The sequence below is a fragment of the Rattus norvegicus genome, chromosome 4 (genome assembly GCF_021556685.1).
Source record: "Rattus norvegicus strain SHRSP/BbbUtx chromosome 4, alternate assembly SHRSP_T2T, whole genome shotgun sequence".
Taxonomy (NCBI): Eukaryota; Metazoa; Chordata; class Mammalia; order Rodentia; family Muridae; genus Rattus; species Rattus norvegicus.
Window position 1 is genome coordinate 118,649,134 of NC_141537.1, and position 19,105 is coordinate 118,668,238.

General features: G+C 39.0%; 1 protein-coding gene across 1 annotated transcript in view; it reads right to left on the reverse strand.

The window, feature by feature from the left end:
• Nucleotides 1–19,105, reverse strand: part of Exoc6b (exocyst complex component 6B) — a 455,557-nt gene that overhangs the window by 295,716 nt on the left and 140,736 nt on the right. The window contains 1 exon segment of the mRNA NM_001109246.3: nucleotides 5,340–5,516. Within this exon segment, the coding sequence (NP_001102716.1) occupies nucleotides 5,340–5,516 (177 nt within the window).

Genomic DNA, 19,105 nt, shown 5'->3' on the forward strand with positions numbered 1-19,105 from the left:
ACATCATGATTATGACCCATTCATTACTTTCACCCCCCCCCAGAAAAAAACAAAGAACTGTTACTAGCAAATACTTTCCTTTGCAACCCTGCTCAGTAGTAAGAGGCTAACTCCATCACAAGGAATAGCTGAGGAGAGTGAGATTGACTGTATTAGCTGCTTTAACATGAGCATTGGTTTTCATCCACAGTGACAAACTCAAGGCTTTATCCTTCCCTTCCCCCAAACTATTCTGCTTCTTCCATCTCTAGCACAAAATCAACTTCAATGATTTACTAACTATCTGGTTTCTGTATAAATGGCCATGCTATAGGTGTTTGGGTTTACCTACTGATCTCATTCCCTGATTTCTAATCAGGCCATCATTAAGGTAAAGATATAGTAAACACCCTAAAACGCCATTATTCAAAGAATATATTAAAGATATACCCATTAAAAGATATAGTAAACACCCTAAAAACGCCATTATTCAAAGAATATATTAAAGATACACCCATTAAAGGCACAGGGAAGAGGCTTTGGAGATGGTTCTGCTGGGACAGTGCTACAGTGATGCATGCCTATGAACCTAAGGATGGGGAAGCAGAGGCAAGGGGATTCCTAGGGCTTGGTGGCCAACTAGACTAGCTAAAGCAGAATAAGTGATCTCCAGGTTCACAGAGAGACTATCTCCAAAAATAAGGTAAGAAGCAACTGAGGAAGGCATCCATTAGCAACTTCTGGCTTCACATGTACACATATGCCTACATGGCCCCAGTGCCAACCACAGAAAGAGAAAGCATAGATGTGTAAACTTACTAAATTAGAATCAGATAATTCTGTTCAAATTCTTGATAATGTATTATAAGTAATAGAGTTTTAAAAAGTAAAATATAATTCTCCTCTGAGTACTGCATTTTAGATTTTTCCCTTTTTTCTTTGAGTGCATTTGTTGGTTTGTTTGTTTGATTGTTTGTTTGTTTGTTTTGGTTAATTAGGTGTTTGGGTTCTGGAGAAAGTCCCATATACCCTAGGCTGGCCTCAAACTCACTATATAACTAAGCTTTGCCTTAAACTTGTGATCTGCCTGTTGCCATCTCCCAAATGTTGAGGTTACAGATAGAAACATGCACATGGCTAAATTTACTGCTACAAAATATTTTAAAACATTTTAACAAAAAATTGAAGATAAAACTCAAGCATTTTGTGACCAGATTTTACTCATGCATTTTTAAAAGCTTTCTTAAGGTTCTCTTCAGGCTTCTAACTCAAAGTGTACTCAGAGTCAAAAGACACCACCTTCACATGGAACCCTGGTAAGAATGCAGGCTCTCCCGGGCTCATCTCTACCTACATCTTAATGTAATGCCCAGAATCTAGATCTTAATGTGAGTCCCAAGGAGTCCTAAGCACACATAACTTTAAGAAGGGCTGTTCTATAAAAGAAGTTCTTCACTTGGTGCCTGGGGTCAATGCATTTCCTAAATCCTTAAACTTAACATTCTCACACAAATGCACACATCTTCCCAGGAAGAAAGACTAAATGTCTGTACCAAGCTTTCAAGGTAATATATGACCACAAATAGACTAAGAACCTTGCCCTGTAGGAGTCTATGCCATAGTTACCCTGCTTTTGGATTCCAAGTTACTTCAAAAACTATGCTGCTCTCAATGAGGTCTGCTGAAGAACGACAAGAATGAAGGTCAGAACGTCACAGTAGGTCACGAAAGACCTTATCACAAGAATTTATTCACAACATGCAAGAACTATGCCAAGAAGCCAGTTTGGAGACATCTAAACAAATAATTCTCTACATGAGGTTTGAGATTAAGAATGTGCACTTGAAGAAGATTCAAACTGAGAAGTAAATAAATATAAGGTAGGGAATTTTTTTAAGAGAGGATGCCATTAGAAAGTGAAGTGCTGAATTCTTGTTCTAAGAGCTCAATCAGCAAATCTCTACTGCTGACTGGTGTCTAACTGTGATGTGGGGTCATTTTAGAATATTACCGTCTTAGTACATTCTTCTAATACTTCTTTTATGAGGCTCCTGCCAATATATTTCATGTCTCCCACCTTTTTCATTCTCTCTGAACCTCACTGGCTAAAGCAAAGGAGCATGGCACACAGACTCAAAGGGATAACCTTGGGAATGTCAGGGAATTAGTAATGAAGACTGACTCCTGCACAAAGAATCAGTTGATACATCAGAACTGGGTATCTGGGTATATATTTTATTCTCTGCTTTTCCCCTCCAGTCATCTCTTTTGGGTATACACACACACACACACACACACACACACACACACACACACACACACACACACACACACAGACAGACAGACAGACAGAGATAGATAGATAGATAGATAGATAGATAGATAGATAGATAGATAGATAGATAGATAGATAGATATAGATATATATTCTCTCTAAGGGTGTAGACTGTGACTAGCTTCTGTTTCCATAAATCACAGAGCAAATTTCACTCTATTACATTAAAACATTAAACAAATGTTTTGGACATGCAAAATATCAAAAAGGATTACCTCATCTTTGTACCCATGCATGTGAACGCTGAAGTTAGAGTCAGTTATAACATGCTTCCCATCACACACTAACTCTCAGAAGACCCAGATTCAGTTCCCAGCACCCAATTCCCAGCTGTGAGCTGCCAATGACTCCAGTTCAAGGGGATCTGATGCCCTTTTCTGACCTACACAGGAACCAGGCACACACATGGCAAACAGATATACATGCAGGTAAGACATTCATACAATAAAAACAAAGGTGCTTTTAGGATAAATGAATCTACCATATGACCTACAATATAACAACCCCTTGCATATACCCAAGAACTTGACATGTACTCCACAGATCCTTGGTCAGTCATACTCACTGCTATCCTTGGTTGCCACCAAGAGGTGGAAAGTAAACCTCTATTGCTGAAGACACCACGCACCTCAGAAACAAGGTGCAGAGATCTCTAAGCTGGAACTGAACTGAATGCTGCTCTCGGAGGACTAGTATCCATGGTACCAGAAGGCGCCATGCAAGTTTCCAAAGGAGGGAGGTAATTATCAGTCCTACCCAAATCTGATACCTATGAATCACATAACAAACAGCATGATATGATAACCTGAAGGGTATGCAGTGGCATACAGGCCTCAACAGTAACCAACAGCTCTCTCGCTGGCCTTAAGCAGTAGCCAACAACTCTCTAATTGGACTTAAGCACCACTTAACAAGAAGGAAACCACATCTGGTGCTGGAAATCTTGCTAACTACTCAGTGCTAATGAAGTCATGGTTATTGGAAGAAAATATACAACCAGTATTTCTTATTAAACCAGCAAAATCTCTAACAATACTCTGTATTTGACCTTATATCCATAGGTAAGTGCAGTCTTCACCCCTCATGAAGGAAACTTCTCTATAATAGGCTGAGACCATTACAGAAAACCACAACTGTCAAAGAGTTGTGGAGCCCAGTCCCACGGGAAACATCTATAAAAACTCCCACACATTAAGATTGTAAGAGCCAGAGGATCGGGGACTTTGTTGCAAGATTTTATCTCCTTCTAACATCAGAAGCTGTACCCATAAAGTCTCATCAACATGACATCCCAAATATGATGAGTGAGGACAAAACCAGTGACCAGCCAAGGTATACAGGGAAAGCCCATGAAGCCTCAACCCTACACCAAGAACTAAGCAGCTAAGGGAAGCTGGGGGTAAAAGAGGGGGTATTTATCAGGGAAGAGCACACAAATTGGAAGTTCAGGGCCAATGGTCAACTTTGAAAACATGTAACATTATACAGACTGAGCAGGTCATGCAATAACAATTAGATTAAAAAGAGGCTATGCTTTGGAAGGAGAACATGGAGAATATATGAGTGGGTTTGGAGGGAAGAACTGTTGTAATTGCATTATAATCTCAAAATCAAAAAGTGAATAAACTTTACTGCAATGGTATATTTACTAAGACATCTTACTATCCAAGTACAGAAGAGATTAAAATAAACTCTCCATTTTCTTTCTGAAGTTCTCAGGATTGAGCATCTCATGCGTGGTATAAGCACTCAGCCACATAGCTATTTGCAGCCTATTTTATTCAGAAAGGGATCACTAAGTTTTCCAAAATGGCCTGGAACTCACTCTGCAAAAAGAAGCTGTGCCCTGCCTTTGAGATCCTCCTGCTTCAATCACCCTAGTAGCAGAATCACGACTTTGCCATCAAGCCTGTTGCTTTCAGGCAGTTTCGTAATTAGTGTAACTTATTTACATAATAAACATACTCTAATAGAGTATACATCTAAAGTAAAAATGATGATGACAATTAATATGAAAAATAATGAAAAAGTGCTACACATGACAGTCCCTGAGTCATTCAAAAAAATAACTTCAATGCTAATATTTTATGGATGATGTGGCTATTCATTTTTCATCCAAAACAATTTAAACAGGCCAATTTGATTCTTTTAAGTCTACAAGGAATAATAATAATAATAATAATTCCACAATGGAAGGTGCCAACAAAAAGTAATGGAAATAAGACAAAAACTCATTTCTTGACTACATTCTATGTGAATATTAATTTTTTTAAAACAAAAATGTGGCACTCCTAAGATTATCATGTTAAGCAAAATAAAATAAACTTAAAAAAAATAAATAAATGCTTTCTCTCTCACATGCAGCATTCACATAGGTAGAATGAAGATGAGCAGGGGGCCTTGTGAAGAAGGCACCAGTGAAGGAAGTTGGGGGACAAAGGAGGGAAATGAGAGGCTGAGTATGAACAAAGTATAGAAAACATATTGAATGCATTTCTAGGAAAATACCAAAAGTAATATCAATTTCTACAATGAATATAAGGAAGAAGAAAAAGAAGAGGAAAAAGTGAGTAAGTATTAACCTTTGTTGATCTCAAGAGACTGTCTCAGACTCAGTGGAGTCTACTTTCAACTAGGCTTTGAGTCAGGCCTACATCCCTTTTCCATTCCTGGATGGAGTATCCATCCTATCAGTAGGGAATCAAAAATAGTGATTTTTTTTCAAAAAAAAATATTTAAAATGTAAATTACCTTCATGCAGCTTCAATTTCTTTAAATCAGGGATAAATGGACTTTAACACTGACAATGTCCTGAAAATCACATAGCTATTAAGTGAATAAGCACATTTCAAAATCAAAAAATTGGGGTTGGGGATTTAGCTCAGTGGTAGAGCGCTTGCCTAGGAAGCGCAAGGCCCTGGGTTCAGTCCCCAGCTCCGAAAAAAAGAACCAAAAAAAAATAAAAAAATAAAAAAATAAAAAAATAAAAAAATTGCCTCATTTCACCAACTTGATTATTTCTTACCTCTTCATCATCTTCCTCATCTTCCACATCCAGAATTCCAGAATCCTGTTCAGACTTTGGGCTTGTGCTCTCCACCTCTGTATCAAAGATTGTATAAACATCTTTCTTAGATTTTCTCTTGCTACCTAGTCTAGGCTGCTGCAAGACAATGTTATCCAGGTTTCTTTGCTGTTGGGCCTAGGATATAAAGAAAATACAGAAAATAATGAAAAATAGAAGAAAAAATCCCCAAGTTTCCAACAAACTAATTTTGAGCAAATCAATACCTGTAATTGTAGAGAACAAAAACATTACATAATATAATTTTTAGACCTAAAAGTAAAATTAAACACAGTAATGCATACATGTTGTGTGAAATAGTCTTGTGTAGCCCAAACTGGCTTCAAATTTGCTCTAGGTTCAAGTGAGAAACTGAGTCAATAAATGCAGTGGAGAATAATCAAGGTAGAAACCCAACATCAATGAAGGGCCTCCACAGTCACATGTACATATACATACATATCACACACACATACACACACACACGCGCACGCGCGCGCGCGCGCACACACACACACACACACACACACACACACACACACACAAAGGTAAAAGAGAAAGAAAAAAACTGGTAATGGCACTGTCCTTAAGAAACTTGAGTAGCCAGTGGTGGTGGCTCATGCCTTTTTCCCAGCACTTGGAGGCAGGGGCAAATGGGTCTCTGTGAGTTCAAGGCCAGCCTGGTCTACAAAGAAAGTTCCAGGATAGCCTGGGCTACACAGAGAGACCTAGAGAGATAGAGATGACAGAGATAGAGGGAGAGAGGGAGGGGGAGAGGTAAGGGGAGAGGCAGAGGGAGAGGCAAGGGGAGAGGCAGAAAGAAGAGGAAGAGGAGAAGAAACAACAACAACCTGGGTAATCTGTTTAAGCCCATAATGTTCCAGAAACATTTCTCCATGAAACTTAGCCTTTCTGTACCATGCCAAGGTACAAGATTTGAGCTCATGACCACTATAAGTCAATATATTTCTCATCAATGCCAAGTTGAAATTAGTTCATGAGAAAGTAAGTGTCACTGAATCTAAATGAGATTAAGGAATTCAAGATAAATCTTCATATTAGAAGCTAGTTAAGGCACTGGTCAAATGAAACAACTATCACAAGCCAGAAAAACTTGAACTATGTGAGCTAGTTTCAATCAAGACAAAGTCAAAAAGAATCTACATTCCAGAGATTTGAATCAATGCACAAACTTGTTTCCCTGCATATTATCCATTGACATTCTGGGTTCACTTACATCAAATCCATGGCCTCAGTGACAAACTAAGCTCAAGCATCCACAAACAATTCAGGTCTGTACAAAGGACAGGCATTCATGATCTCAGGTTGAGGACCGCATTCCTTCTACACCCCTCGGAGAGACAGTGCTGCACCTACTGCAGACCTCACACCAGGCCAATGACTCAGGAGCCAAGGAATCAGCCTGTCTCACGCTTTCCTACTCCAACACGCAGGTTTGCAGTCGCAAAGTGACGTCCTGCAGAACGCCAAAGCCAAAGATGTTCATAAGTGTCTGGCATCAAATCCCAAGCAAATCAGTGTTCTTTCACAGTCCAACACTGCCAGCTTAGCAGAAGCAATCCAGAGCAGTCACATGAGACACTGACATTAACATAAGACCATACAAATCAAAAATGTACCTAGGGAAGTAACATTACATTGCCTATAAAAGTTCATAATTATAGAGATTACATAGATTTATATCTTATAATTTTATAAGATTTTATTTTTGTTTGTTTTGGGTGTTGTTGATGCTGTTGTTGACATACAGTTTTTCTACCAACTTTTCTACCAATTTCTACTACAAGACAGTCTGGGCCAGTCACTATGTCGAAGTAATAAGCCTTGAATAGAAGTCACACAGTTTTGTGTTGTTTTCTAAAGCCCCGGAGCCCATGCTCTTAGTCCGAGCAATCACGACATCTCCAAATCTACAGGGGTCCAGCACATATACTTGCCATGCAGAAACCAGTCTAGGTGTACACAGAAAACTCACGTGGAACAATCACACCAATACTCAGATACTGCCGTTATGGATAGCCATTCAAATCACCACCTCTCAAAACGCATGAAACAGGAAGGAGATGGCAAAGACGAATACACACCCAAATAAGTACAACACAGATCATCATGAAATGTGACATTCAACTTCATGAAAACTTACACTCAGAACCTTTCAGAACTCTTTCATAACATGCTAAGCAATGGTCCAAGGACACTGACATGCAGAGTTGCCGCATACCAACTAACTAGTTCCTAAGAATTAGCCAGCACTGTGAGAAGAGAAGTGCAAACCACACAGTAGCAGGGAGCCCTGAGCACTACTGTGACTTCACTTCCTTCCTGTCCATTCTTTCAGGGAATCTTTTCGTTTACTTCATCATTCATATCTATTCTTCCTTGAGAATTTCTCAATTCCTATTCCCTTTTACTGTTCCATGACCCAGCAGCACATTTCTAGTTTTATATATTTTCGTATTCTCTGGTATCATATTGATTCCAACATTACCTCCACCCCAACCCCCAACCAGTGCTCCTGTTCACTGCATATGTAAACTTCTTCAATGCATATTAGGAGTGAAGAGTACAGGGGTACAAAACCAAGCTCCAAAAACTAATTACCTACATTCCACACAATAGAAATATCAGTAGGGGTTGGGGACTTAGCTCAGTGGTAGAGCACTTGCCTAGCAAACGCAAGGCCCTGGGTTCGGTCCCCAGCTCCGAAAAAAAGAAAAAAAAAAAAGAAAGAAATATCAGTAGTCTCTTCCACTTGAGTCAGACACATCCTAAAACACTAGGGACATTTCTACTTGCACACCCACATTATATTTCTACCTGATAGTATGGCTGAATCCAATGTATTCACCAAGGCCCAAGCAAGTCCTCCCTATTGAAAGCCTTCTGTAACCAGGCATGGAGCTCACCTGTAATCACAGCACCGGGAAGGGGAAGAAGGAAGATCCAAGTAAGTTCCAGGTAGGCTATGGATGACTCTGTCTTTTTTAAAAATATAAATACAAGAGAAAGAACAAGAATAAAAAGAGGAGAAAGAGAAGGAGGAGGGAGGAAGAGAGGGAGGGAAGGAGGGGGAAATATATATATATATATATATATATATATATATATATATATATATATACACACACATATATATACATATATCTTTAATGGTAATGGTACTTTCTGTATTACTGCCTTCAATCAAACATGTATACAATGTCTACTTGGATGCCATGTGACTGAATCTCAATGCTGAAGGTGCAAAGGAGAAACAATGAAGGAGTGTAAGCAGAGAGTTGCAAGGCCACCTTTGTAATACAGACAAATCATCTAGATACAGAGGGTGGTCAACTGTGGGCAAATAAACTGAAAGGAGGGAAAGGAACACAGATCATTGTAATAACCCAAAGAACAATGATGAGAATCAAGTACGGTAGCAGTGCACACCTGAGACAATTGATTTGTTGATGGCAAGCTGAACACGATAGAGAGGAAAAGAAATGAGAACAGCTCAAAGTATTCTGGTCTTGATAGCTAGACAATGAAGCTGCCTTCAGAACAGAGACCATGAAAATCATGGGCTAAATGAAGAATCATTAAAGTAATACCATAAACCTGCCAGATATGCAGGTAAAAATGGCATGAAAACACTAAGCAATGCTTCTCAACTTGAAAATAAGAAATGCTTTCCCACTGTAGGAATGAATCCCCAGTCCAAAGACCTAACACACACATAGTACGAGTGAGATTTGAGCTTACTACATGAATACAGCAGATGACAAATGGAGTCTGTGTGAGAATGTGATCTGGCCCCTAAAATTAAAGGATAACCTACTAGAAAGTGGCAGGGGGTGTGCACATCACCATAGCATTATTCAATGTGAACTGTCACAGTCAACTGTCAGCATACCTACGAAGCATCCTATGTGTGCCATTAAGCAAAGGCTTATTATTGTGGAAGACTCAAAAGCCAAAGGCGCCTGCATTTATCAACACAACACTGACCTCTAGTGGTTCAGAGAAACTAAGAAAGGAGGAGTGCAAAGGCTGAGTAATACATGGGAAAAAGAAAAAAACAGGGTTTGGATTTTTCAACATTTTGTGATTTAAGAAATCTTTAGGTTCAACCCTTGAAATTTACTAACTCCATAACCAAGGCAAGTCTGCTTTGCTGCTCCTTCAATAGATCTGCTCCTTCAATCTTGTAACAACCAACAAATATACCTAGTAGTGCCAGCAAGATTGAACGAGAAAGTACAAATAAAAGACCTTGAACTGAAACAGAATATCCTAGCTGCCTTCCTCGAAAAATGACAGGAGCCTACGCCACTGTCCACTGTGGACGCATGAGCTTCCTAGCAATTCTCAGGTGCAGTCACTGGAGCACTTGCTGCTTCTACACACTAGAACCCCAGCAACAGCATCAGTACTGCAGCAAGCACAACGCATATCCACAAGACACTACTACCAGTCCTCAAGGCCTCATCCCTCTGGCTTTATCGGAAATCTGGGCTGCAAATCCAGAAGAAAATGAACATATATATCCTCAGGGAAGAAGACCTTCAATTGGCAACCCCGGGACTTTTCTAACGCAGTAAGAAATAACTTCACACACACACACACACACACACACACACACACACACACACACACACACACACAACCTAAGAAATAACTTCACACACACACACACACACACACAACCTAAGAAATAACTTCACACACACACACACACACACACACAACCTAAGAAATAACTTCACACACACACACACACACACACACACACAACCTAAAAGGGCAGCAACCCTCACTGAGGGCGGATAAAGATGTCCCCGATTTGCTGCTGCCAGAGCTGGTTCCACAAAGCTTCACAGGAAGCCTGACAAATTGGGGATCCAGGCCTCCTAGAACTAGACCTACACTGATTCCTATATTCTCTTTTCAGTCCAAACCTTTATTCTGGACTAACTGGATCTTACTGCTGGATGATCAATCTCTTATCGCTCCCCTCATTCCTTCAAAGAAATAAACACTAAGGTGGGATTGTTCACCTATACAGAATCTAAAGCCTAAGGAGCAGGTGATGCACACACACAAAATAGAAAAACCGAGGTCTTAAGACTTCACACACTCCCATGGAAGAACTACAAAGCAACTGCAGGTTTCAGCCAGGAGTTCCCTGCTCTTGCAGCACCTCATCTAGACATTTGGCATCTCCAATGTCACAATCAAGCAAAAAGAGGGAAAAATACAACAGTGATCAAAAGAGAGAAGAGGAATTTGCAAGACAATCACAGAAAACTACTTTCATGGACTCTGCACAGAGGTATGTTATTTATGTCTTTCCAAGGCCATTTTTTGGTTAGGATTCATGAATTACAAAGGATGCCCATCTGTATGGAAAAAAAGTATGGTTATAATGGTTTGGTACTCTTCTCTTTATACTAAGAAAGACTCACTATCTACTTTAAAAATTAGTCATTAAACATTAGAGAAAACACTAAAATGCAACGTTAATGCAGAGGGTAGGGAACAGAACGTACCTGTAATTCATGCATCTCAAAGGGATTAACAACCACAATCTAAGACAGTGCTGTGACTGGACAACAAAAAACAATAAAAATGAACAAAGGACTTGAATGAAAACTTCTCTAAACAAGCAAGTTAAAGATGCTCAAATCATTAATTATGTTGGGTTATCTTGACTAACAGCTTGATTGAATTAAGAGGTGATTAAAAGACTAGTACAGCAAACATCTAGGGGTATATCTAACAGTATTTCCAAAGATGATTAAATCCTAAGAGCTCTTCCCTAATAAATGGACTTATGCTCGATAAAGTCATCATGTAATGAAGGCGAGAAAGACGATCTGGGGTCTGGCTGAGGACCTACGTCACTGAGGCATATTCTCAGATGCTGACACTGAATAGCCTCGCCTCAGCACTGTGTTTCCTTTTTCTGCTTCCGAGATACTGCGCTGTGAGAATCTCTGCTCCTCCACTCAACTCACAATAAAGAACAGAAAACTCTAAAACCAAGAGGCAAAATGAATAATGTCTGTTTTGAATGACTCCTATCAGGCGCTATGTCACATCAGTAAGAAAAAAATGGCCAATTCGACAATCACTGAGGGAGGAAATATAAACCAAGGCTGCAAAAAGACATCATCTCGTACCCACCAGGACCATCACTTACCAAGGATAAAACCGACAAGTGCTGGCAAGAAAGGAGTAAAGTGTGGTGAGTCCTGGGTGTGACTCTGAGAAGGTGAAATGCACCCACTATGGAGAACAGCACTGCAGCTCCTCAAAATAAGGACCAGGAGAAAGGTATGAAAAAGAATTTATCAGGATCAGAGATACTTCAAAAGCTAAGAGATAAAGATGATGGTGCTATTCACAAAAGAAGTATGATATGCAAGTACAATAATGTTATACTACCTTAAAAAGTAAGGAGATCTTCTGGCATGACACAATAGCAAATTACAAGGCAACCACACAGTTCAAAGAGAATGGAGAAGCAGCAGTCCCAGAACTGAAGAATATAGCAGAAATGTTGGCTGGAAACATTTTAAACCTATGACCGCTGTGTTAAGAGCTTTAACTGAAAAGCAGGTAACAAACATGAACAGAAGTCTAAAGTAAGCAGACAGAAGAAATTTCTAAGAAATAATCAGAGAATAAATGTCAAAGATCAGAAAAATCAGGGCAAACAAGAATGCCTTTGATGGGCTCCTTAGCAGACAATAGACAAGCAGAAGACAAGGTCTCTGAGCCTGAGATAGAAGAACAAAAACTTTAAAACTAAAAAGCAAACAGATAGATAGATAGATAGATAGATAGATAGATAGATAGATAGATAGATAGATAGATAGATAGATAGATAGATAGACAGACAGACAAACAGACAATCAGACAATCAGAATATTCAAAAAGAAACATCAAAATCTGGGAGGCAAGAACTAAAGATAAAACCCTGTGAGAGGAATAGCTGAGGAAGAGGAGAGAAAACATGAGCAATCGAAAGGTATAACTGAGTTTCCACAGACTGACACCCCATACCAAACCCACCAAGCCCCTTGTTATTCAACAGGTCATATAAAACTAAAACCACCACACTTAAACTTCAAAAAAGTCAAAAATAAAAATTCAAGGCAGAACCCAAAGCAATCAAAACATAGTATCTATAGAGAACAAAAAAGGAACCATCACACTTGCCTGTGTAATCACAACTACAGGTTCTGTGTGTAAAATGTTACACGCAACTTTCTGTAGCAAACTGAAAAGAAATCTGAAAACAAACTGTTGCAAGAGCAATGAGCCACCAGCAATGTCCTCACGTCCTCCAGCTTCGTGGCACCTAATCATACATTCCCATAAAAATCATATATCATATCTACATACCTTACTAGACATGGCATTGAATGAAAAAATGATGTGAAAGAAAGCCATATTGTGATTTAAACACTCTGTTTCACATAAGACTTCTGTAAGAAGTCCAATGACAAGAAGAAATTCCAAGACCACATCAAAGTGAAGAACAATAATCTACGCTGCCCTCTGACAAGGGGAGAACGATGAAGAAAACCACTTTTTGGCAGAGAAAGCATGCACCATTGGGTGGCTGACTAGAAAATCCAGGACACACGTATATCCTGAGAATTACCTTGTCAATGGGACATGATCCTAGGATTCCAACAAAGTTAAGGAATATGCCATTGGCCATGTAAAGATAGGGAAACTAAAGATAGGGAATTCGATGCATAAAAAGCAACTTCTATTGGAGAAAAATGTAATAATGGCTATCTTCCACTGTATAAGCTATTGACAAATCAAGTCTACAAATACACACACACACACACACACACACACACACGCGTGCACACACACATACACGCACACGCGCACACACATACAATATTATAGCTTGTAAATATGAGAAGAAAAGTGATGGAAATATAAAACTTACATCCAAATTCTAAAACAGTGTTTAGAGCAAGATTCTAGGGGTTGGGGATTTAGTTCAGTGGTAGAGCGCTTGCCTAGCGAGCGCAAGGCCCTGGGTTCAGTCCCCAGCTCCGAAAAAAAGAAAAAAGAAAGAAAAAAAAAGATTCTAATGATATCCAACTTGTACAAAAGAAATACCAATGAGAAAGCAAGGGGAACTGTTATGCTAAGCTTGACTCCCATCTCCTGAAACAGCTCAAGTAAAAAAGAAAACACTGTGAAAGATAAGAATTCCAAAGTACAGATTTGATCACATTCAAAATTCCTAGCAAAGATTCGAAAGTACAGTAGCACACACTTGTAGTGGTCATGCTTTAAAAGGAGAAGGGAGAATCATCGCATCAAAGTAAGACTTGACTTCATACATTTGTCTAAAAAAATATTAAAATTAGCTCTGGAAAAATGGTTCTGCAGTTAAGAGCACTAACTGCTCTTCCAGGGGACCTGGATTCAATTCCCAGCACCTACATGGCAGTTTGTACCTGTCTGTAACTCCAGTTTTAGGGGATCTGACACCCTCACATAGACACACATTCAGGACTTCACTCTGAGAGAGTACCTAGTACCAAGTGACACAGAACAAGACATGTCCAAAAACTCCTTCACAATCCATTATTTCCTTGTTTTATCAATGGCTTCCATTAACATTGAAGGTCTCTCCAACCAAAGCCCCATCCATTCATGGACAGCACATGCTTGCACAGAAGAATGGCATGACACAGAGATCAAATCTCTACTACCCCCAAAATTTTAGGCAGTCATGGAAAATGTAATATGATCCTCGCAACTTAGTCAGCCTATGAAAAGCCTATTAGAATGACCAAAATGAATAAAATATCTGATCCAAATTTCTGACAAAAACTGAAATTTGAAGAACAACAGCAAACATCTAGAAAAGGTGTCAGAGAACCTGGGGACCTATATGTAGTATTCACTCCTTGTAAAAATTACCATAGGAAAAGGAACAGCAAAAAGTACAGTGAGGCTGATCTGAAACGTCAGGCTTTACAAATAAGGTCTAGCTTATAAGAAAATGCATAGGGCTGCTGCCACAAATATCTCATAAAACTTAAGGGATAGACTGAAAGGTTCAATCAAAATAAAAGTCACTGAAATTTCCAGTTTGAATTGCCTGCCTATAAATGTGATTTTTAAATGTCATACTGTTAACCAGCAAAAAAAGCTAATAAAACCTGTTTTAAAAAGAAAACCAAATTATTTTGAAGTCCTCTTAGGAGTTGGGAGTGATTACAAACAGCCAAAGAGCAGCCACTGTCCGCTTTGCCTGACTGATTACTGCACATTTTCTGTTGAGATGCTTTCTGAGTCCTTTGCATGAACTCAGACAGAACTTTAAGACACTTACTGCAATATCCACTTGAATGGTGTCATATTCTTCAAAAATAATGTTACAAAAATGCAGGCTTTCCATACAAAGAAAAGAACTAAACTAATAAAATATGACAGCAAGAATGGCTTGGGGCCAGAGACCCATTTGAAACTTATAAAATCTCTCTAAGATCAGAAGGACATATGTTTTCTTCTTGCTAGGTGTAAAACTATACAGTCACACAAGCTTCTGTTTCCAGTTTTAACTTAAAGCCAGGTGTTGCACAATATGTTGAAGGCGTCTATTCATCCTCTAACTAAAACTTAATTTTGTTATCACAGCAGGTATCTAGGCTACCAAGAATGACTAAATTTACACTCAAACGTGTATACAGAATAGGGCCTGTAAATAATTTTGACTCCATAACTATCATTATGTAGTAAATAAAAGTGGAAAATAAAGGTAAGAATGGTAAGTGTCATCTAGTTAAGAATTAGTTCAGAAAAAAGAATGAGAACTTATGCAACATAAACATCAAGAAGTATTATTCAATCTATTTAAAAACTAATGTCTTGAAATTATATGGAGAAATATACTTAGGTTAACTTTTTAAAATCAAACTGATTTAAAGATCATGTGATTAAATTGTAATTAAGTAAATGTAGGCATAAGAACCTGTAAAGAATGTCTACTTCTGGCAATAGTGAACACATAGTATTTTAAAAATGAACAAAACATCAGTAGTCTTTAAGGCACCAGACAAAATTTACAAAATGGTGAAAATTCACCAGAAAGATACAAAAATACTTGTTGCGTGAGCAAAAAAGACCTGTGTGCCTTTCCGTTTTCCTTTTTCCTTTTTTTCTTTTTTTTTTTTCTTTTCTTTTTTGGTAACTTATGTATCAACATAAAGAGTGGCTAAATGCTTCTTTTGGGAACAACAAAAAAGTGGAAACCACAAAAAAACAGTTCTGGCAAACAGGAATGGACTTGTTCGAGCCCTGATTTGGGGTGAGAGGTTTGAACAACTGCACCCTCTGAAAGGGGGGAAAGCAGGCCAAGTCTGACCACAAGGGACTGACACTGAGTAGAGGTCAGGTTAAGCTGATCAGGACCTACTGCTGTATGAAGCCTACGAAAAACAAACATGAGAACTGGGGACCTATCTCAATGCTAATGCATATGTGAGACCATTCACTCAATTCCAAGAACTGCAAAACACATACAAAAATACTATTTTTCCAACAATATACACCATAATCTTAGATTTTTTTAAAGGATCCTAAACACAATTTTGAAGTGCCATTATGTTAGGATTTCAGAAAACAAGCAAACAAACAAAACCCTACCTATTCAGTCATAATCTCCAGCAGCTGGCACAAAACTTTTATATCCCTTATAACTTCCTGAATGATAAAGGCAACGGTGTCTTCTTTTACTTATTTATTCCATGTATGTGAGTACACTGTCACTGTCTTTTGATAGACCAGAAGAGGGCATCCGATCCCAGTACAGGTGGTTGTGAGCCACCATGTGATTGCTGGGAATTGAACTCAGGTCCTTAGGAAGAGTAGTCAGTGCTCTTAACCACTGAGCCATCTCTTCAGTGTCGTCTTTTATTATAGTGTACCCCTAGTTGCTGGCACGGCATGCCTTAAAATCCTTTGGATTGGAGCTTGAGACCCCATATGAACAACAATGCCAACCAACCAGAGCTTCCAGGGACTAAGCCACTACCCAAAGACTATACATGGACTAACCCTGGGCTCCAACCTCATAGGTAGCAATGAACAGCCTAGAAGAGCACCAGTGGAAGAGGAAGCCCTTGGTCCTGCCAAGACTGAACACCTAGTGAACGTGATTGTTGGGGGGAGGGCAGTAATGGAGGAAGGATGGGTTAGGGGGATGTTGGCCTGGGAATAACAATCAAAATGTAAATAAGAAATACTCAAGTTAATAAAGATAGGAAAAAAATAAAATAAAAAATCCTTTGGATTGATAAATCAGGTGTTCTGGCACACCACTGTAATCCCAGCACTTAGAAAGCTGAAACAGGATGGAGAGTTTATCTGACCAGGAAGAATCCAGGGTTATTACTATAGACTATGGAGGAGCTGGAGAGGGGACTCCTTGGATAGGAATGCTTGCAGTGCAAGCATGAGGACCTGAGTCCCAGCAACACTTCTGCAGAAACTGGCAGATTCATTTTTAAATGTATAGAGATGCAAAGTGTATTAAAGAAACAAAACAATTTTGCACAAGAGTAAAGCAAGAGTTTCTACACAACTTGATTTTGAAATTCACTGTAAAAGTCCAGAAGACTATATAGTATATGCTGTTGTGACAGACAGGCATGCAGACAGAGGAAATAAAAAAGTACAGAGGAATAACAAACGTATATAGCCAAACTTCCAAACTTACTAATAATAATTTTATACAAGAGAGCTCTAACAGATACCACATAACCAAGAATCAAGCTAGGTGACATAGGTCTTGTGTAACCTTGATGTGATGCACTAAGACACATTAGTCAATGTCCATCCTAACCATGCAAAACCTTAATCCAACATTCATAAACGCTTCACACAAATCCAAACTGTGGGTTCTTCAAAACAATGGATTGGTATCAGGGTCACAGAAGAAAGGAAAGACTGAGGGACAGACTCTGATTGGAGGAGCCTATACAACTATGACAACTACATGTATCACTGGGTCCTCAACTGGATTCTGGAATATAAAATCAATATCCATGGCAAAGCTGAGAAAATCTAAATAATTTCTATAAAAATTAATCTCCCAAATTTTACAAATGCCAATGTTCCCTAGTTCCTGAGGAAGAAAAGAAACATGCAAAACAACTACATTATTCTTGTGACTCTCGTGTAATTTTCAAATTATGGTCAACTCTTTTTCATGACACCACCTAGGTGATCGGCTGTGTCAAGATGAAGCTGTGTATCACTTCCCTGGCAACTGGATATCAAAACTGGATTGATGTTAATGATGAACACAAGCTTCATTATTTTCTATGAGAAACGCATGGCCACAGAAGTAGCAGCTGATATTCTGGGTGAAGAGTGGAAGGGCTATGTTGTCTGAATCAACAGCAGGAATGTGCAAGGATGATATTCTGGAGGATGTTATGGAGGTGGGATGGCAGACAAGGCTTCCCCATGAAGTGAGGTACCTTCAGAGCCATGCCCGGGGACCCCTGCTGCTGAGCAAAGGGCACCCTTTATCAAGAAGAACTGCAGAGATTAAGCCCAAGACTGTCTGCAGATGCACTGTGTCTGTCCATCTGCATTTTCTTGACACAGTCACTGCAAAAGGCGAAGAGTATTCGTAGACTGATGGATCCCTGCATAGGTGGGGCCCAGAAGGGTTAGCAGAGTCCAGGAGGCTTCTTTATCTCTGTATCTGCCCCTGCATCATCAGAAAGCCCTTGAACAGAGAAGGTAAACCCAGACCTAAGATTCATGCACCCTGATACTCCGTGTGCCCTGCAACACAAACATTGATATACTGCTCTGAAGAACCAATGCACTAAGAAAACCAAGGAGAAGGCTGCAGAAAAGGCTAGACTTTTTGGCCAAGAGACTGAAGGATGCCAAAGAAAAATGCAAGGAACAGATTCCAAAAAGATGTGGGATGTCCTCACTGAGAGCTTCTACTTCTAAATCTGAGACCAATCAAAAATAAGTCTTTAAGAGGAACAAATAAATGATTAAGTCTTGAAAACAATAAAACTATATCCAAAAATTCAAGGGAAAGAAAACAACAATAAAAGATCAGCAATGCATAAAAATAGAGAGATTGGATCACTGTATCCACTGTATTAATAGTAAGACTATAAATGGTACATAATGAACAAGTAACACGATAAACACCACTTACCATATGACCAGGAAGAGCACTTTCACTTACTTACTAAGCCAGTTACACACACACAAATACATAGTAATGAGTTTTGTGCACAATAGAAAAAAACTGGAAAAACTAAACATTCATCAATTGCTAACTAGATACAGAAATCATAGAGAAACTACAAAATGAACACAGCAGAATGGGGAACTACTGATATAGATATAGATATAGATATAGATATAGATAGAGATAGAGATAGAGATAGAGATAGAGATAGAGATAGAGATATATGAATGAACCCCTAAGCATTTATGCCAAATGAAGGAAACCAGGCAGGCACGTATACACACACACACACACACACACACACACACACACACACACACACACAGAGAGAGAGAGAGAGAGAGAGAGAGAGAGAGAGAGAGAGAGAGAGAGAGAGAACACAAATATAACCAAAGAACATTAGGAATAAATCTAAAACCACAACACTTGATAAGTTAAATAAACAGAGAAATTC